The sequence below is a fragment of the Eulemur rufifrons genome, chromosome 19 (assembly GCF_041146395.1).
Source record: "Eulemur rufifrons isolate Redbay chromosome 19, OSU_ERuf_1, whole genome shotgun sequence".
Lineage (NCBI taxonomy): Eukaryota > Metazoa > Chordata > Mammalia > Primates > Lemuridae > Eulemur > Eulemur rufifrons.
The window spans coordinates 33,332,136-33,353,992 of NC_091001.1; the positions used below are offsets into that span (position 1 = coordinate 33,332,136).

Here is a 21,857-nt window from a genome sequence, read left to right on the forward strand (position 1 = left end):
AACTCTTGTCCTCTTGTTATTTTACCTTTAGTAATGTCCTGCTAATTTATTAAAAACTGTTTCCAGTGTAAAACTTCTTTGGAAATTTAAGTAGTCAAGTAGTACTAGTGGAAAATATTAAAAACAACTATTTATATTACTTTTATATGACTCATTTAAACTTCCTGATCAAAAACATTTATTTACTGAGATTTTAAGTAGGCTTTTTGGGAGATGTGCAGAAGCACAAGAAGTGAATACACAGAAGCAGATATTTGGTATGTACTTACATAAATGACAAATTTAACCTAGGTTTTATTAATAGTAATCAAAGTTTAAGGATAAATAAATGTAAAGCTTCCAGTTTTTTTCTAAGCTAATTTTACTTTTGAACCCAGCTGCTAACTGTATGGCATTTCAAAAAATTATATATTTAATATGCTAATCTATTTAATGTAATGCTAATAAACTTAATGTAATGCTAATATAATACATAATATAACATGCTATCATATTAAAACCCCAAAACCACTTACTTGCCAGTAATTTTTAAAAGTTTAATTTTCCTTGAACTTCTGTAGTTGACAAGTCAAAATAACACAGTCTCAGTTTATCAGATGTGTGGCACATCACTTAGACATAGATGCTCAGAGGTGAGCAGGTGATATCTTAGGTCAGGAGTTAACACCAAGCATGGAATGTTCTCTTCTCTAACTCAGTTTCTCTCATGCAGGCTTCTGAACCCCAAGCACATGTTTTCTGTGGCCGTTCTTAACCTTTACCAAACAGTCAAACTCTAAATGGACACTTCACTTCAGGTTCCTCAGATGCTGTTTGGGTATCATCCCTAGTCCGTTCCTCTCAACCTCATTCACAACTTTGCAGCTGACACAGTGAACTCTTTTTTCCCCATCAAATTCTTACACTCACTGTTTACTTCTCCAAATTTGAAATTCTGCCTCCCCCCACTTTTTTTCTTCCTCCCTTCTGGTACTGAGGGATTTTCCTTATCTGATGCTATCCCTCTTTTCTGACTTATTTCAAAGTCATTATCTTTGAAAACTCCCCTTGCCTTCTGCGATCTCCTCTTTCTCTAAATTTCTGTAACCACCACTGTTGGTTTCCCATGGCTCTCGCATTTTTTCTGTCCAGCATGGTAAAGGGATGTGATCTGCTTATGCACTGCACAGTGACTGGGGTTGGGGGTGCTTTTCAGAATGGTGGTGGTTGGAAGGTGTAAGTGAAGTATTTGTATAGTTAAAAACAAAAATTAAAACCTTAGGTTGATTCTGATGTGCTTTGCATCATTACATACTTTTCCCTTTTCAAATTGTGAGAACACAGGCAGTACCTTTGTGTCTATCAACAAGCTTTTGTTGTGTGCTTTTATACAGGAGCATCTACCGACTGACAAGAGTCATTTCCTGTTGGAAAAATGTGTTCAGTTAGCTACTCAGGATTTGAAAACACTGTTTGTGTAGTGTTAAGTCACAGGATCAGCTCTCAAAAGCTTTTTTTTACCAGACTGTACATAGAAAGATTGTTGTTAGCAGTCTGTAAGATTCAGTCATGATGAATTTACTATTTTATCTTTGTGGTATTCATTTACAGTCCCTGTGTGTGTGACACACACACAGGGTGATGGTGAGGTAGTGGAAACAGTGGTAAGTTCTCCCTTTTGTCATACATGTGGGCAAAGCTGTTTGTTGTGGCACAGTTCATTATAGTTACAGACAGGATGAGAGAACGTCCATATAGATTGTACTGTAGCATACACAGGAGAACACTAAACCACGGAAAGAAGAGGTAGATCTGTAGAGTCATGTGAAACAGTCTCCAGGAGAGATTCAGTGGAGAAAACCACAGTGCAGAGCAGTGGGCATCTACAGAGGAGGCTGCATATGCCTGTGTGCTTAGACATGCACTATCTCTGGAAGGATGCATGAGTCGGTGGCCTCTTGGAAAGAGGACTGAGATACTAGGGAATTGGGTAGGAACGGAACTCATTTTGTACTGTATTCTCATTGGCACTATTTGCATTTTTCACTATATCCATATTAATAATACTGCTTTTTAAAAAATGCCACATTTCCTCAGTATCTTTTGCTGCACTCAGAAGTAGGATAGCAGTGCCCTGAAATTAGCACAACTTCTGTACCCTTTTCCATCATTCTCTACTGTTGCAAACAGTGAATATGTATTTGGTTACAACTTTGGACAGTAGAAGCTTTGCAGTCAGATCAGACCTGTGTCTACAGCTTACTGGCTTGTATGATTTGGGATGAGTTACTCACCTTTCTGAAGCTTAATTTTCTCATCTAGGATGTGGGAATGATAATATGTATAGCTCTGATGTGTTGTAAGAATTAAATAAGAAAATGTGCTTACTGAGCTGGCATAGTGATATGGGCATATTTAAGAGTTCTATAAATGATATTTTTATTCTAATTGAGTGACTAAGGGTACTTGATCAGATTTTAAAATCCCTCTTTTCATAACTATACTACAATTGGAGGGTTTTTAACATTTCTGTTACCCCTGCCATGCTATAGTAGAACATACCTACTTTTGAGTGCCTTCTTGGCTCCTGGAGTATTTTTTTAAGTGAAATAGCTTATTTTCCCTTTTTAATCCTAAAAAGTCATTTAAATACAACTAATGTTCTTTGTCTTCCTACTTGTAAATGGGAATTTATTAATTTCTTATAATTTTTGCATGTGTAAATGTATTATTGCTCTATATTTTATGTTGAATATTACATATAATTTATTTAAGCAGATACCTATCTGGCAAGAAAGCCACAATTTTAAAATGAGTTAGTAGTGTGGACCACAAATCAAAACTTGTTGATAATGACAATATTAGAACCTCTTATTAATGTAAATATATTATTTAGATACGGATTTTGGAGTAATGTTTCTGTTTTATGCCTTTTTTTTCCTTTTCCATCTCTTTCAGTCTTACATGGGAGTGAAAACAACTTGTACGTCCTCACAAGGGTCTGATGATGAACAGAAAGTGAGTTTATGTTTTAAATAGAGCGCATATTGTCCTCTAAATGCTTCTATGATTTTAAAATCACTACTTGGTGTGCTGACAGACTTTTGTGATGGAGGCTTCTGTTTGTACTTACCTTGAATGTGAATTAACTTTTGTGTTGATTCAAGTGAAAAATTGATGCTGGATTGAATAATTGTTGCGTGTCCACAGTGTTCCTATCCTATCTGACATTAAGCAAATTTTTTTTCTATTTCTATGTCTTTTTCATTTAATTGTTTTTTTGGTTCATTGTCTTTGACATTAAGAAAATTAGAACTCCAAGTGCTTCAACAGCATTCAGTAGAAAGACCAGCACTGCTTTTGCTGAGCATGTTGCAGAATGTGGTGGGTGCATGGAACTCCTCAAGAAGGACAGGGGCAGGGCGCCATGGTGCAGCCTTGCCAGGTGCCTTCCTGATGCTTCCAAGGGCCTTCTGAACGTGCCTGTTTGGAGGGATGGTTTTTGGTAATTCATATTAAAATTTATATTTTAAAAGAGGGAGTAAATTTAATTTGGTGAAAGAGGTGAACTTTTAATTTTAATTTAAAAGAATATTACAAATGTAAACATGGATAATTCAGTAAGATAAAATAATTTCTTTTAGTGCTGTGCTCCAATAACTAGTTTTTTTTTGTTTTTCCCCTCTTCTTCCCTGTATGACAAGATCTCCACAATTTTGATAAATCTTAATTTGACCACCAAACTACTATCATTTTTATCTTTCACTGGGAGTAATAGTCTCTTTCATCTTTATTTTATGACCTCATAGACTTCTTTGAATTACTTTTAATCTACCTTCTAATTCATTGCTTTGCTGAGACTGCTGTCACAGACACTAGTGATCTTCAGTGACAGTCCACTCAGTGGCCACTTTGTAGTCTCATTTTCTCTAGCCCCTCTTCTACATTAAATCATGGGGACGACACCTTCATTTTTGAAAAGCCTCATTTGTTCCTATGAAATTAAATTCATGTCATTTTACAAACAGAAGGCATCCTGGAGGCCATTTAGTTCAACTTTTATGTAATGAGCACGTGCTTATCAGATGTTTTTCTAATCTTGAACACTTTTATGACTGGAAAATGTAGTGCCTCTTCACTCTCTTTTTTTTTAAAAAATCATAAAGATAACATGCTTACATGACTAAAAGGGATTCAAAGAGCATAAAAGAGAATATAGTGTTCTAATTTTCTGTTGCTGCGTAACAAATTTTCACAAATTTAGCTGCTTAAAATAGCAGCTGTTTGTTAGCTCACAGTTTCATAGGTCAGAAAGCCAGGCATGGCCCATTTCACTTCTCTGTTCCAGGTTTCCTACTCAAGGGCTTAGCTGGCTGGGTTCTCAACTGGTGGTACCCCTTCCAGACTCTTTGAGGTTGTTGGCAGAATTCAGTTCCTTGCTGGCTGGGGGTTGCTATCAGCTCGGAGGGACTATTCTCGGGTCCTTGCCACATGGCCCCTTCCCTCCTGAAGGCCAGAAGGGAAGAACTTCTGGCATGCGGAGTCCCTTTCATGCCCTAGGAGAGCGTCCTTTTCTAAGGTTGACTGATTTGGGACTTGCATCACATCTGCACAATCTCTTCTCAGCAGCACCTACATTAGTGTTTGATTAAATAACAGGTAGAAAGTATATGTGCCCCAGGGGCCATCAATCTTCGGAACCATCTCAGAATTCTGTCCACTATATACCGTAAAAAGTGACTCTTTCTCACCTCAACCTCCAAGTCCACTCCTCAGTGGTAATTGCTCTCAATAGTATGTCACTACCCTTTGAGACATTTCCATCCATATTCATATATATGTAAGGATATATGAATGTATGGAAAAAAATATGTATTTTTTTTACAAAAATTATAGTAAGTAAATCACTGTTTAGATACCTAGCTTTTGAAATTTATCCATGTTGTAGCATGTATCAGTAGTTTAGTATTCCATTGTGCTGGATATACTATAGTTTGTTTATCCATGCACCATTGGACATTTAAGTTGTTTCCAGTTTTTGACTATAGGGAATAAAACTGCTATGAACACTTGTGCAGAATTCTTTATGTGGATGTACGTTATTTATCCTGGGTACTTCCAAGTGAAGTTTTTTTTAATAGTATAGTAATGTGTTTTTAACTTTATAAGAAGCTGTTAAACTGTTTTTCAATGTGGTTATACCATTTTGCATTTGGACTAGCAAATTTGTTAGCATTCCACTTGTTCTTCATTATCTCCAGTACTTGACATTGTCAGCCTTTTTATTTTAGCCATTTTAGTGGGTGTTCAATGTTATCTTATAGTTTTAATTGATATTTTCTTGTTAACTAATTTTCTATATGTCCCATTTGTTCTTTCACTTTTCTTCTTTCCTGCCTTCTTTATGATTCCAGTTTATCTTTACTATTGGCTTATTAGCTGTATCTCTTTGGTCTTTTATTTTTTTAAATAGGTTGATCTAGGCCTTAACTTATCATATCCAACCTTCAAATAATATAATACTTTATGTATACTATAAACCTTACAGACATGTATCTCCATTTCCCCTCCCATCTTTTATGCTTCTCATACATTTTACTTCTACATGTAACATATAAAACATTGCTTTTATTACTGCTTTAAACAATTATATTTTCAAAAAGTTAAAACAAGCAAATATTTACCCATATATTTACCTTTCTGTTGATCTTCATTCCTTTTTGTAGATCTGTTGTCATTTTCCTATCTCTTGGAGAACCTCTTTTAATATTCCTTATAATGTAGGTCAGCTGACAGTGGATTTTCTCAAGATTTTTGTCTGAAGATGTCTTCATTTTGCCTTCATTTTTGAAGAATGTTTTCATTGGATATAGAATTCTAGGTTGTCATTTTTTTCTTCTTTTGGCATTTTTATGGATGTTATTCTATTGTCTTCCAGTTTGCATTGTTTCTTATGAGAAATCTGTAGTTATTTTATATTTTTTTTACTTGTATGTAATGTATCTTCCCCACACCTGGTTGCTCCTAAAGTTTTTCTTTATCTCTGTTTTTAAGCAGTTTTCTATAACATGCCTAGATACGGGTTCCTTTGGATATTTCCTGTTTTTAGTTTGCTAAAAATCTTGGGTCTCTGATTTCATGTTTAGAAAATTGGAAAATTTTCAGTCACTATTACTTGGACGTTGTTTTCGTCTCTGCCCCCTTCCTCCCTCTTTACTTTCTCTCTTCTTTCTCTCTAATTTTTTCACCTGGTATTCCAATTACAGGTATGTTAGACCATTTAATATTGTCCCCTAGGTTTTTGAGACTCTGTCATATTTTATTTCTTCTCTCTATGAGAGAATTTTCAGCTTGGATAAATAAAGATATTTAGCTTAGGTAATAACTATTACTTAGGTAATAATCTTTCTTCCATTGTTTAGTCTGCTGTTAATACTACTCAATAGATTTTTTATTTCAGATGTTACATTTTTCCATTCTAGAAATACCATTGTTGCTTTTTGTTGTTGAGAGTTTTCATATCTCTGTATAATTTCCTGCCATGTCACTCATTATATCCATTCTTTTCCTGTAGATTCTTTAGCATATTTATTAGAGTTAAAGTTCTCATCTGCTAATTAAACATCTGGTTCATTGTGGATCTCTTTCTGTTGACTTTTTTCCCTTGACTCTGACTCACATTTTTCTGCTTTTTTCCTATTGTTATAATTTTTTTTTGTATAGTAGATATTGCAGAGATGCTGGATTCTGGTTTTTTTTTTTTTTTTTTTTTTTTATGAAGAGTGTTAAGCTTTGTTCTAACAGGCAGTTAGTTAAATTGCTGGCTGATTACACTGATCATGTTGAGCTTTGTTATAGGCTTTGTTAGGCCAGATCTGTTTCAGTTTTGCCTTTAGTACTAAGGAGCATATCTGATTCCTGGGATATGGTCCTTACTCCTAAAATGTGGCCCATCCAGGGTTTCAGTAGAAAGCCTAACGTGTTTACCCAAGACCTTGTAACTTATAAAATTCAAGCTCTGTCCATCTCCCAATACTGCACTCTTGAAAACTCTGCTTGGCTCCTCCCAATTCCTATTTCCCCTTGCTGGGATCTTTGCATTTCCTCTGTGTATGTGCAGTTCGGTGGTCAATCATGGATTTGAGGGAAGTATGTTTGCAGATTATAGACTCCCTCTTTTTTGGAATTTTCTCCCTCAATTTCCAGCCAGTTTGCCTGCTCCAGTCTCCAATTGACTTCTTAACCCAGTAGTACTATTATTAATACTCCTCTCCTGAACTGTGTCTTCATTGTGGCAGAGTGACTGAGAAGTTCCCTTAGGGGCAAAGCTAGATAAATGTGCATCTCATCTAATAGTTTCCCTTCCCTGAAGAGTCTTATTCCTCCAGGGTCTTTGTTGCACTCAGGTGACCTGAGAGAGTTACTTATTGTTGTTACCAGCAGGAGGTAAGTTTGTCATAAATTCCTCTGCCCTTACTGGGCACTGGAACTGTTTAACACTTTCTTTTCACTTGACATTTTAATGTAAGAATTTCCCAAGTTATTAAAAATTTGTTATAAACATATTCGGTGACTTTAAGCTTTCCATTTTGTGAGTGAATATATCATAATTTACTTAGATATTTTCCTATTTTTGGAAATCAAATGTTTTAATATTATAAATAATGCTAGACTTCATTGTATGAAGGGGATGACAAATGTGTATTTTGAGGGTCTGGATACAGATTTCTTTTCTGAAAAATTTACTTAATCACTTATAAAATCTTTAGTTTCTGTGATAAATTATATTGATCCTTTCAAATATGCCTATGTCCTATTTAAGTCAAAAAATTTTTTTTTATTGTTTCTGGTCTTTTTCCTTTTCTTTTCCTTCAGAAAAGAGAAAATATTCGTTCCTTGACTATGTCTGGCCATGTTGGTTTTGAGAGTTTGCCTGATCAGCTGGTCAATAGATCCATTCAGCAAGGTTTCTGTTTTAATATTCTCTGCGTGGGTAAGTGCCACTTACTCTTCCTCTGAATTGTTCCTTCGTATTCCTTATGCTCAATTCACTCTTTTCATAAGCAGTGTGATGCTTATGTCATCAATTTGAAATCATGATCCCAGAGTTTTTCTGCAGTTAGATTCTATTAGTTTTGTTTTTCTTAGCTTTAAACTTTTTTTTTTTTGAGACAGGGGCTCCCTATGTTGGCTAGGTTGGTCTTGAACTCCTGGCCTCAAGCTATCCTCCTGCCCCATCTTCCCAAGTAGCTCAGATTACTGATGCAAGCCACCACACCCAGTTTAGCTTTACACATTTTGTTTGTTCTGTAAACATTTCATTGTTGTCTTCAGCATCCTGAGTAACTTAACCTACATTCTCATTTCTGTGCTCTGCTAATACCTCAGAACCAGACTGAGCAGGTATTCCTTTTATGGACAACCTGGCCTTCACAATATGTGAGATCCTTGAAACCACTCTAGTTTACAGTTATATTTCTTCTCAGCCGTCTCATGCATCTGTTAACATGTGTTTTTGTTTCTTTCAGGGGAGACTGGAATTGGAAAATCAACACTGATTGACACGTTATTTAATACTAATTTTGAAGACCAAGAATCTTCACATTTTTGCCCACATGTGAAACTTAAAGCTCAGACATACGAACTCCAAGAAAGTAATGTTCGATTGAAATTGACCATTGTGAATACAGTGGGATTTGGTGACCAAATAAATAAAGAAGAGAGGTATGTGTTTTCTTCTTGTAATAAAACAAGTTTATCTTATTTAAAGACTTTTGCCTTCTAGTCCCATGAACTGGGGTTTGATTTTCTCCTGTGGTAATTCATACCTTTCCACCCAGAATTAATTTTTTAAATTATTAAGCAATTTTTTGTTCTTATTAGCACATTGATATTTTTATATTCATTTGTCTAACTTTGAATCATGTTATTAAAATGTGCATTTCAGCAAAAATAGTGCGAATTAATTTCCTGATATGCAGATTTAGTGTATGTTAAGTCATGGGTACTGATTTTCATGTAAGACTTACCTTGTTGAGGAAAAAAAAATACAAGATATTCAAGAGCAAATATAATGGCCAAATACATGGTGCATGAATTTTTGCAAAATTCTAATTAAAATAGCCGGCTCCATTATTAAGAATTGCAGGAAAGTTTTGATAGTGAAATTTTAATTTATATTTTACCCTATGTCATTATTTCTTGTTACCATTTCTCCTAATTTATTATAAATATTTATTGTAGATTCTGTGTCAAATTTAAATGATGAAAGGGAAAAATAGATTGGGATAAAGCAATAATTTTTGTTCTTTTTCTTTTTGAAATATATATTTTCATTATGAGAAGTAATTTTTTATAGGTAAGTATTTTGCACAAATTGACAATGTGACATATTTTACAGTATAGCCTTTTCAGCACTGTGATGTATTTTAAATAGGAAGAAATGCTTTGTGTGAACATTTTGAAAAGAGTAGATTAGTGGCAAGGGCAAAGGCCTGTGACACCTTGCTTTAAATACTATTAATACATGTAAGATGATATCAGCTTAGAACTTAGTGTCTGTAAATAAACGTATTTTTAAATGAACCTAAACATAGGATGTATATACTTGATGTGCAATAAATTTTATTGAATTATGGAATAAGACCGCTATGGGTATAACTTTCTTTTTTTATTTTTTTTAAGTTAACCTTTATTTATTTATTTTCCCTTTTTTAAAAAATGTTAATAGATTTAGGGAATACAAGGTGTATTTTGTTACATGTATATATTGTATAGTGGGGTTTTAGTGTACCCATCACCCAAATGGTGTACTTTGGACCCAGTAGGTAATTTTTCATCCTTCACCCTTCATCCACCCTCCCACCGTTTGGAGTCTCTAATGTCTGTTATTCTATTCTGTACAGTGATGTGTGCCCATTGTTTAGCTCCCACTTAACAGTGAGAAAATGCAGTATTCGATTTTCTGTTCCTGAGTTAACATCACCTAGGATAATAGCCTCCAGTTCTGTCCAAGTTGCTACAAGGGACATTATTTCATTCTTTATTATGGCTGAATAGTATTCCATGGGGGTGTGTGTGTGTGTGTACACACCACATTTTTAAAATCTAGTAATCATCTATTGATGGATACTTCCATATCTTTGCTATTGTGAATAGTGCTGTGATAAACATATGAGTACAGTTATCTTTTAGATACGATGATTTCTTTTCCTTTGAGTAGATACCCAGTAGTGGGACTGCTGGATCAAATGGTGCATCTATTTTAGTTGTTTGAGAAATCTCCTTACTATTTTCCATAGATGTTATACTAATTTAGATTCCCACCAACAGTGTGTAAGTGTTCACTTTTCTCTGCGTCCTCGCTAACAGCTATTAGTTTTTGACTTTGAATATAGCCATTCTAACTTGAGTAAGATGGTATCTCATTGTGGTATTAATTGGTATTTCTCTGATTAGTGATGTTGAACATTTTTTCATGTTTTTTGGCCATTTGTATGTGTGTCTTCTTTTGAAAAATATCTGTTCATATCATTTGCCCACTTTTTAATGGGGTTATTTGTTTTTTCTTGTTGAATTGTTTAAGTTCCTAGTAGATTCTGGATATTAGTCCTTTGTCAGATGCATGGTTTGTGAATATTTTCTGCCATTTTATAGGTTGTGTATTTGTTGATTATTTTTTTGCTGTACAGAAGATTATTAGTTTAATTAAGTTCCATTTGCTTATTTTTGTTTTTATCGCATTTGTATTTGGGGTCTTAGTCATAAGTTCTATGCTTAGGCCAATGTCCAGAAGAGTTTTTCCTAGATTTTCTTTTAGAATTTTTATAGTTTCAGGTCTTACATTTAAGTCTTTATTCCATCTTAGTTAATTTTTGTACATGGTGAGAGACAGGGATCCAGGTTCATTCTTCTGCACATGACTATCCAATTTTCCTAGCACCACTTATTGAATAGCGTGTCCTTTCCCTAGTGTGTGTTTTTGTCTGCATTGTCAAAGATCAGTTGACTGTAGGTATTCTGCTTTATTTCTCGACTCTCTATTCTATTCCATTGTTATATGTGTCTGTTATTATACCAGTACCATGCTATTTTGGTTACTATAGCTTCATAGTATAATTTGAAGTCAGATAATGTGATGCCTCCAGGTTTGTTCTTTCTCTTTAGGACTCCTTTGGTAATCGGGCTCTTTTTTGGTTCCATATAAATTTTAGGATTTTTTTTTTAATTCTGTGAAAAATGAATGGCATTGGCATTTTGATAGGAATTGCATTGAATCTGTAGATTGCTTTGCACAGTATAGTATTTTAACAATATTAATTCTTCCAATCCATGAGCATGTGATATTTTTCCATTTGTTTGTATAATCTGCAATTTCTTTCATCAGTGTTTTGTAGTTTTCCTCATAGAGCTCTTTCACCTTCTTGGCTAAATATATTCCTAGCCAATTTTTTTTTTTTTTTTTGCAGCAATTGTAAATGGGATTGAGTTCTTGGTTTGGTTTTGAGCTGGTTGTTATTGTGTATGGAAAAGCTACTGATTTTTATGCCTTGATTTTGTAAACATGAGACTTTACTGCATTCATTTATCAACTCTAGTAGTATTTTGGAAGAGTCTTTAGGGTTTTCTATGTATAAGGTCATATCATCAGCAAACAGAAATAATTTGACTTCCTTTTTCCCCCATTTGGATATCCTTGATCTCCTTCTCTTGACTGATTGCTCTGGCTAGTACTTTCAGTACTGTCTTGAATGGAATGGGTGACAGTCAGCATCCTTGTCTTGTTCTAGTTCTTAGGGGGAATGTTTCAACTTTTCCTTGTTCAGTATGATATTGGCTGTGTATTTCTCATGTATGTCTTTTATTATTTTTAGGAATGTCTCTACTTAGTTTGTTGAGAGTTTTTATCATGAAAGGATGCTGAATTGTATTAAATGCTTTTTCTGCGTCTGTTGAGATGATCATATGGTTTTTGTTTTTAATTCTATTTATTTGGTGGGTCATGTCTATTGATTTGCACATGTTGAACTATCCTTGCATGTCTGGAATAAAACCCACTTGATTGTGATGTATAATCTTTTTGATGTGCTGCTAGATTCGGTTTGCTAGTATTTTGTTGAGAATTTTTGCATCTATGTTCATCAGGAATATTGGTCTATAGTTCTGTCTTTTTTTAATTGCATCATTTCTTGGCATTGGTATCAGGGTGATACTGGCCTCGTTGAAGAGTACACTCCTTTTCAGTCTTTTGAAACTGTTTCAGTAGGATTGGTACCAGTTCTTTGTACATCTGGTAGAATTTGGCTGTGAATGCATCTAGTCCTGTGCTTTTGTTTATGGGAGATTTTTTATTACTGATTCAGTTGCACTACTCATTATTGGTGTGTTCAGGATTTCTGTTTCTTCAAGATTCAAAGTTGGGAGGTTGTGTGTTTCCAGGAATTTATCCTGGAAACAGGTTTTCTAGTTTGTGGGCATATAGCTATTCATAGTAGTCACTGTAATCTTTTGTATTTTTGTGGTATCAGTTATAATGTCTCCTTTTTCATTTCTCATTGGGCTTGAGTCCTTTCTCTTCTATTTCTGAATAATGTAGCTAGTGGTTTGTCAAATTTATCTTTTCAAAGAAACAACTTTTTGTTTTGTTGATCCCTTTATTGTTTTTTTTTTTTGGTCTCAATTTCATTTAATTCTGCTCTGATCTTTGTTATTCTTTTCTTCAGTTAGCTTTGGGTTTGGTATGGTCTTGTTTTTCTAGTTCCTTGAGATGTTATAGTAGATTGTTAATTTGTGATCTTTCAATCCTTTTGATGTTGGCATTTAATGTATAAACGTCTGTCTTAGTACTGCTTTTACCGTATCCTAGAGGTTTTGATATGTTGTGCCACTATTTTCATTTGTTTCAAAAAAAATTTTAACACATTGACTGCCATGTGTGTTGTATTTAACATGGGTTAGTTTTGACTCCAGGGTCTCGTGAAGCAAAACTGTGCATTTGGTTCATGAAAATCTTACTTGTTTGATGTTCTTATTGTTAGAATTAATATTGACAATTTAATTCTAAAAACATGGATTGCATTGCATATAACTCACACACAGAAAACAATAAAAAATAACAAATTAGAAAGGATCATTTTGTTTTGATGTAAGACCATGGCCACAGGGAAAAAACTTTTTTTTTCTAGTGTGGCGATCAATGTGTTAAATTTCCATCTTGATTTCATTGTTGACACAAAGATCATTTAGGAGCAGGCTGTGTAATTTCCATGTATTTGTATAGTTTTAAGAGTTCCTCTTGGAATTGATTGCTAGTTTTTTTCCATTGTGGTCTGAAAAGATATTTGATAAAATTTTAATTTTAAAAAAATTTATTGTGTCTTGTTTTGTGTTCTAACATATGGGTTCTGCTGTGGAAAATGCTGCATGCGCTGATAAGAAGAATGTATATTCTGTAGTTGTTGGGGAGAATGTTCTGTAAGTATCTGTTAGGTATATTTGTTCAAGAGTCCAGTTTAAATTCTCTGTTTCTTTGTTGATTTTCTGCTTTTATGATCTGTCTAGTGCTGTCAGTGAGATGTCGAAGTCTCTCACTATTATTATATTATTGTCTATATCTTTTCTTAGGTCTAGTCATATTTGTTTTATGACTCTGGGTACACCAGTGTTGGGTACATATATATTTAGGATTATAATATTGTCTTGTTGAATTGATCCCCTTATCATTATGTAATGGCATTATTTGTCCTTTTTTACTGTTGTTGATTTAGTCTGTTTTACCTGCTGTTAAGTATAGCTACTCCTGCTTGCTTTGGTTTCCATTTGTGTGGAATATCTTTTACACCCCTTTACCTTGAGTCTATAAAAGTATTTATCAGTTAAGAGAGTTTTCTTGTAGGCAGCATATATTGGGTTGTGTGTTTTTATTCATTTTGCCAATCTGTATCTTTTAAGTGGGGCATTTAGTCCATTTATGTTCAAAGTTAATATTGATAAGTGGGGTTCTTTTCCTGTCATGTTACTTTTTACCTAGTTGCTTTGTATCATCAATTGTTTAATTATTTTATAAGACCTGTGAGTTTTATGATTTCATTCCTTACATCTTTTTTTTTTTTTATGTCTGTGAGTACTGACCTTTTCTTTCCATGATAGAACTCCTTTGAGAATTTCTTATAGGGCCAGTCTAGTGGTAATGAATTTTCTTATATTTGCTTGTCTGTAAATGACTTTATTTCTCCTTCATTTATGGAGCTTAGTTTGGCTAGGTAGAAAATTCTTGGCTGACAGTTCTTTTCTTTGAGAATATTGAAAATAAGACCCCAGACTCTCCTGGCTTGTAAGGTTTCTGCTGAGAAGTCAGCTATTAGTTTGATGGGGTTTCCTTTATAGATTATTGGGTTTTTTTCTCTTGCTCCTTTTAAAATTTTTTCCTTTATGTTTTACTTTCGATAGTCTGATGATTATATGCCTTGGAGAAGTACATCTTACAGTTTATCTCCCTGGTGTTTGCTGAGCTTGTTGAGTCCAGGTGTCTAAAATCTCTTGCAATACCAGGGAGGTTTTTCTTAATTATTCTCTCAAATAGGTTTTCCACACCTTTTACTTTTCCTTTTTCTTTCACTTGGGGATACCTAGGACTTGTTGGTTTGGACATTTTGCATAATTCCATATTTCTCAAAGGCTTTGTTTATTTTTTTAAATTCTTTTTTCTTTATGTTTTTTTCTGACTGAGTTAATTTGAAAAACCTGTCTTCAAGCTCTGAAACACTTGCTATGTGCATTTATCGCTAAAATAAATTATACTTTGCTTTTTCCCATTAATTTATTTGTTAGATTGTTTTCCAAAGGAAAGGCTTCATTTTTTTTTTTACCATGTATTGCACTTATTTTGTTTTTTTATTTGGTTGGTTTGGGCTTTGTTTTAGATAGAATGAAGAAATTACTTCATATTATAAGTAAAAATTCTTCCTTTAAAAATTATTAATAGATATATATTTTTATCAGAAATTTTTATGCATCCTATGGGGAAATTGTGATTTAATCTTTAATTTTGAATAAGATGAATTACAGTAACTGGTCATCTATTGATAAATTAACCTTGCAATCTTAAATACCATTCTGAGATCACAATATATAATAGTATCATTTTTATATTACATTTGATTATGTTTTCTTTTACTTTTTTTTGCATCTGTGCTCATAAGTGAGGTTTTTAGCCTGTATCTGCCTCTTATACTGTCATTTAAAAAAAAATCAAGGTTGTATTCATCTTCTAAATTGAGTTTAGAAAGTTTTCATACTCTTCCTATTTACTGGAAATATTTATATAAGATTAGAGTTATTTTTCCCTGGACTGTTTGGTCAAACTAACCAATAAAACCATCAGGACCTGGAGTTTTATTTCTAAGAAGATTTTGAGTTACTCAACTAGTTTTCTTCAGTGGTTATATAGGACAATTCTGAGTTAGTTTTTTTTTTTTTAATGTATATATATGGTTTTAACAAGTTATAATTTTCCAGAAATCTCTCCATTTCTTCTAAATTTTCAAATTATGGGCTTAAAAATATTGGTAATACACTTCTAATATTTTTTTATTGTCTACATCATCCATAATGATAATTCTGTCTTTTCTGATATTAGTTATTTTTCCTTCTTTTCTTTTTCTACTTGATCAGCCTTGACAAAGCATTGTCAATATATTTGATCTTTTCAAATATCAAGTTTAGGCTTTATTGGTCTTCTCAATTTTTATACTTTTTGTTTTTCCTATTTTATTACTTTCTGCTCTTAAATCTATAATTACTTTTTGGGATATTTTCTCTAATTTCTCATTGATTTTCTGCCTTATGTATTTCTTTCTTTCTTTTTTTTATTTTTATTTTTTTTTTAATTTCACTCCTAGAAAAGCCAGCATGCCTTTTGCATTTAAGATTATAAATTACCCCATAAGCATGGCTTTAGCTACATTCTCAGTTTCAATATATAGTATTTTCAATTTCAGTAAATTTCTAATCTCCATTTTTATTACATCCTGAAGAATTGACACTTTTGTTATGATGTAGTGATTTTTATTCTCTTGTAATGCTTCTTGTATTAAAGTCTGTGTTGTTTGATAGTATAGGTACATCGGCTTTCTCATGCATGTTTGGTGTATTTTTCTGTCCCTTTACATTCAAACTTTCTGTACCCTTGTGCTTTAGTTGTTTTTAAATTCATTCTGAAAGTGCTTGTCTTTTAATTGAGCATTTAGTCCATTCACAATTAATGTAGTTACAGATATAGATTAAATTTACCGTCTTATTTTATTTTTCCTGTTTGTCTTGCCAGTTCCATATTTCTTTTTCCTTTCTTGCCTGATTTTTATTTTTGTAGTTGGTATCCTACAAATTGTAATCTTTAACTTAATCAAAGTTTAAGACTAATGTTCATACTTCTTCTTAACAGTACAAATATACAATAAGGGAATTCAAAACAGTTAAGTTCCTTTAACTCTCCCTTCTGACTTATTGTTGTCATATCTTTTATCTCTCTTTTTTAAACACATAAGACATTATTCTTATTATTGTTTTATATAGCCAGGATATGTCTATTAATCAAAAATTTCTGTTATACTCTCATATTTTAATTTTAATTGGGTATACCATTCTGGGTTGGCAATTTTTTTTTCTTCCATTGGAAGGACCTACCATTCCACTCTTTCCTGGTTTCCATTTTTGCTATTGAGAAGTTCTTCTTAAGGGTACTTTCCTTTTTTCCTCCATTGCTTTTAAGATCTTTGTTTTTATTGTTCTCTATTGTTCTCTCTTTTACTATGCTATATCTGGGTTTTTATTCATTTCTACTTTATCCTGCTTGAGATATTTTTGAGTTCTTGACTCCAAAATGTCCATAAAAAAGAAAAAGTTAGGCATTGCCTCTTTAAATCTTGTCTCTGCCCCCTTTTCTGTCTCTTTTCCTTCTAAAACTTTGATTTTGCTTGAGTGTATGGTAGATCTTCTCATTGTCTTCCATGTCTTTTATTTTTAGTCTTTCTTTCATATTTTTTATCTTTTCTTCCAGATTGCTGTAGAGGAAGTTCTAATGGCATATTATTTACTTAGCAAAAAATGTGTATGGTTTTCACTTTCAAAAAGCATAAGGCATACCATTCAGATAGAGGAACATTGATGGTTGTTCACTTAGGTCCCATAATAGGTCTTCTTACTGACCTATTTTAAGATATTAATAAAAGCTTCTTTAGAATTTTTTATGTCAAATATATACTTACAGATTAATTTTTAGTATTTTATTATTTTGGAAAATGAACTCTGTTGGGTTACATTTAGACCAGTTTCCCAAGGATCACTTAGTGGTGTTATAATATTTACTCTGATAGTGAATTGAGTTCTTATAATGCTCAAGTGTTTTTTCTAGTTCACATTGTCTGTGTCCTCCTATTGTTTGGATAGGAAGAACAAGGTATTCTACAAGTTTAAAAGAGAGAATGATACTCAAGGACTGGGAGGATCAAGCAGTGTTGATAGAAGAGTTTAATTCTATACACAGATATTGAATATCTTAGCTACACAAGGTTCTGGTCCATTTTAGGGCCACAAAGATAATTACAAAAGTGTCCAGGGAATTTGACGTAGGAATTATTTGCTATTATTTTCACTTGGAAACCCAGATTTATTTAATGACAATAGTTAAGAGTGGAAAGGTAAGTTGCGTAGGCAGCGATTTAGCACATCAGAATGAAATAGAATGCTCACAAACTAATCATCAAACATTATTAACACACTGCTCTGCACATGTCCTGTGAATTGATTTGCATTTTGAAGGATGAGTAGGCTGAGGTAGCCAGAAGGATGTTGGTATTCCAGGGAGGAGTTATCTGAGTAAGGAGTCTGAGCAGAGAACGTGATGGGTTTTTCCTTTTTTTATAATTAAATGAAAATAAAAGCATTACAGCATTAGTAGTTAGATACTTTCAGCTGATGTGTACCTTTCATCTTTATTATGTTAACACTTTTCATGCCTTACAAATCTGATTTAAGAGGCAGAAAGTCATGGACTTTGACTTAAACATCTTTTAAGTTATTGATACCCGTGCCTTTCCTCAGATAAATAATCTGCCGTGTACTAGTTTGGTTACAAATTAGACTGCTAGCCTCTTTGAGCAGTCTGGTAAGGGCGGGAACCTTTGTCAGACACAGTCCCAGTGTCTGAATGAATGTGGGAAAGAATTGATGTAAATTCGATACCATTTCAAGCATGGTACCCAGCTACGGTGGTTTGACTTACGATTTTCAACTTTGTGATGGTTTACTGGGACATACCTCCCAATAAACTTCCATTGTAAGTGGAAAAACATCTAGACTTATGGTAGTTCAGCTTAATGATCTTTGGACTTTATGATGAGTTTATTGGGACATTAAATACATTTTTGATGTACAATATTTTAAAATTACAGTTGGGTTATTGGGAGGTGACCCTATGGTAAGTTGAGGCGCATCTGTATTTACCTCTGTGTGTACATGCTCTGTGCATTGTTTTATCACTAAAGTTATCTATTTAGCATAGATATTAACTATTCATTAATTGGTGAAAATACAGACTTCAAACCTTAGGAGTTACACAGATATTAAGGTAGTACAGAGACGTTGTAGTAAATATTTAACTCTATTTTCAGCTACCAGCCAATAGTTGACTACATAGATGCTCAGTTTGAGGCCTATCTCCAAGAAGAACTGAAGATTAAGCGTTCTCTCTTCAACTACCATGACTCTCGCATCCATGTGTGCCTCTACTTCCTCTCACCCACAGGCCACTCTCTGAAGACACTTGATCTCCTAACCATGAAGAACCTTGACAGCAAGGTGGGTTTAGGAAAAGAATCAACTGATGATACTATAATGTTTATTTTGAACTATTAAAATATCTTTACAATGTGTTTATATATTGTAACTTTTATGCAGCTTTAAAACATACATTAAGTTTCTATCTTAGCTTATTTTCTAGAGAAATTCAGTTTGGAAAATGAGATGCAAAAAAGAAACATTAAAGTAAAATTTGAGTTCCTTTTTTAGTGATTAAATTGTATGCCAGAACATGGGTATTCTCTACATTTTTTATATAGATAGTTGACAGTAACTTTACTTTGTGACACTATTATATGAGAGGAAGGCCTTCTTTGACAAAGATTAAGGTCTAATGTTTCATCACATGTTATAGTAAAACATAGTAAAACGTGTTTTAATTTGGACCACAGTAAGAAAACCTATTTTTAATTTCTGAACCAAGGAGCTATATAGAAATTCAAGGAGCTACTAAAAAATCCATAAATTAAATCTCTTCAGATTTTTATATTTGTTTAAAAAGATGGTTAAAGACTACTTAACTATCTTATACAAAAAAAAAAAAAAAAAGCAACCTCTAGAGCTGTGGTCCCGAACCCCCAGGCTGAGGACCAGTACTGGTCCATGGCTTGTTAGGGACCAGACCACAGAGTCCCGGGGCACTCCACCTCACCCCCTAGGTCTGTGGGAAAATTGTCTTCCCTGAACCCAGTCCCTGGTGCCAAGGTTGGGGACCGCTCCTCTAGAGTTTTCCTATAATTTCTAATGGTGTGAGAAATGGTGGCTTTTTTAATCCTAGTTACTAATTTTATAAGGTAGGATTTAGAATGCAAGAACATTCTGGATGCTTCTGCTTTCCCTGTAGAAATCAGTTTGGAAAGCATGAAGGCTTGCTAGGGAAGCTTTGACACATAGGTTGGTTTACTTTTGACTAGTTGCACAGTCTCCTAACTGTAGCAAAAACTTGATAAAGCTTACTTGTTTGTTCTTCTGATCAGATGTGATCAGGTGTTCTACCCATTTAGCCAGTTATTTTCGTTGTTGAGTCTGATTATCTGGAATGTCATATTTATTAAAGAAACATAAAAACGAGAATGTGCAACTTTGTCTTAGCTAGAGAGAAGCAACATGGTGTAATTTGTATATAAATTGTAGAATTTTGTGTTAGTGGAGGCTGATTTTAAATATTGGCTCTGTCATTTATTAGCTGTTTGATTTTGGGCAAGTTTCTTTAGTTCCCTGAGCCTGAGTTTCCTTACTTCTAAAGTAAAAACTAGGGAGAGGACCTACATCAAGGGGCAGATACGAAAATTAATTAAATTCATCCAAGTAAATGGAGAGGGTTTAGCAAATAGACAAGCCCAGTAAGAGATGGTTGCTATCATTACCTGATGAGGATTAAACGAGATAATGTATATAAAGCCCTGGTTATATTATGCATGCAATATACAAAATGTATTAGGCACATAAAACATGTTGGTTCACCCTTCCCCTTCTTAATAGCTGTAGAACAGAAGTTTGTTTTAGTACAGTGTATAAATATATATTATCTAATCTCCAGCTTTGGTAAAGATATTCTTTATTTTTTATGATAAAATGTAAACTGTGTAAAAACAACACCTACATCTGTTATTTTGTATGAGAAGGTTGTTTCAGAGTTCCTGGCTCAATACACAATCCTGGTATAAAATAGGCAGTTGAGAGGGGTTAGGATGTCGTGATGGACTGCCTGAATTCAGCCTCAGCCCTGCTGCTTACCAGCTGTGTGGCCCTGGATGAACTCAGCTTCAGTTTTTTCATGTATAACATGAGGATAGTGAGCCCACTCTAAGACTTTTGTGATGACTGGTGGAGATAAATTACAAAGCATTGTCACAGTGCCTGGCACATAGGAAGCACCTATGCTACTTACTGTTTGTTATTTAAAATTATTTTTTAGTTAATGGGCACAGTCTTATTCAGAATATTTACATACTGATATGGGAGGTATTGGCCAGCCCAGTCACCTTTGAGTAGTCAAAAGTCTTTGAGAAGAATTAGCCAGGAGCAATTTATGTTGATGCAGTCCCTTAATGGATTTTCTGAAATAAGTAGAAGAGCTTATGAGCACTTGTTCAGAGGCAGCATATCTTGGAACAGCAGTCCAACCTTCTGTCTCTTAGAACAGCTAGCTCTAGATGTGTATTAGTCATCCCTTGGTTCCAAGACACCTAGGTTGCTCAAGTCCCTCATGTAAAATGGCGTAGTAGAGTACCACACTGCATAGGAACATTTTAGTCAACAATAAACAGCATATACAACAGTGGTCCCATAAGATTATAATACTGTATTTTTACTGTATCCCCTCTGTGTTTAGATATATTTGAGTATGCAGATACTTACCATAGTGTTACAGTTGCCTACACTATTCAGTACAGTCACATGCTGTACAGGTTTGTAGCCTAGGAGCAATAGGCCACACCACATAGCCTTGGTGTGTAGTAGGCTGTACCATCTAGGTCTGTGTAAGTACACTCTGATATTCACTATGATGAAATCGCATGAGGCAATTGGGATGCTGCGTTTCTATCACCATCATCAAGTGACACATGACTGTATTTGCATATAACCTATCCGCTAGATTACTCATAATACCTAATGTAAGTGCTATATAAATAGTTGTTTTACTGTATTTTTTTATTGTTACTTTAGAATATTTTTTCCGAGTATTTCAATCATCAGTTTGTTGAATCTGGATGCAGAACCCACAGATGAAGAGGGGGCCTACTCTATTACCACAGACGTTGAAAAGCATTACAATATTATCTTTTGAACTATAACTTATTTTATTCAAACCAAAGTGAAATGTTTTATGATTACAGTAGAAGATCATGGGTAACATGCACTCATTTAAAGATTGTCACTGCTTTCTTCTGTTTTATTTGGTTGATGGGGGATACATTCTAACATCAGAACTGCCTTATCAAAATCCCGCCTTTAGCTTTCCATTGTACAAACCAGACAGGAAGATTACACCTAAGCTTTGTTACAGATTTAAAGGGAAA

At 33.8% G+C, this 21,857-nt stretch overlaps 1 protein-coding gene across 2 annotated transcripts in view; it reads left to right on the forward strand.

The window, feature by feature from the left end:
- Positions 1–21,857, forward strand: part of SEPTIN10 (septin 10) — a 57,050-nt gene that overhangs the window by 16,585 nt on the left and 18,608 nt on the right. Inside the window, exons 2-5 of one of the 2 annotated variants that reach the window (XM_069495160.1) lie at positions 2,938–2,997; positions 7,855–7,972; positions 8,508–8,703; positions 18,648–18,834. In XM_069495160.1, the coding sequence (XP_069351261.1) occupies positions 2,938–2,997; positions 7,855–7,972; positions 8,508–8,703; positions 18,648–18,834 (561 nt within the window). Of the gene's footprint in view, positions 1–2,934; positions 2,998–7,854; positions 7,973–8,507; positions 8,704–18,647; positions 18,835–21,857 lie in introns of those variants that run through there. The other variant, XM_069495161.1, reaches the window with a different exon arrangement.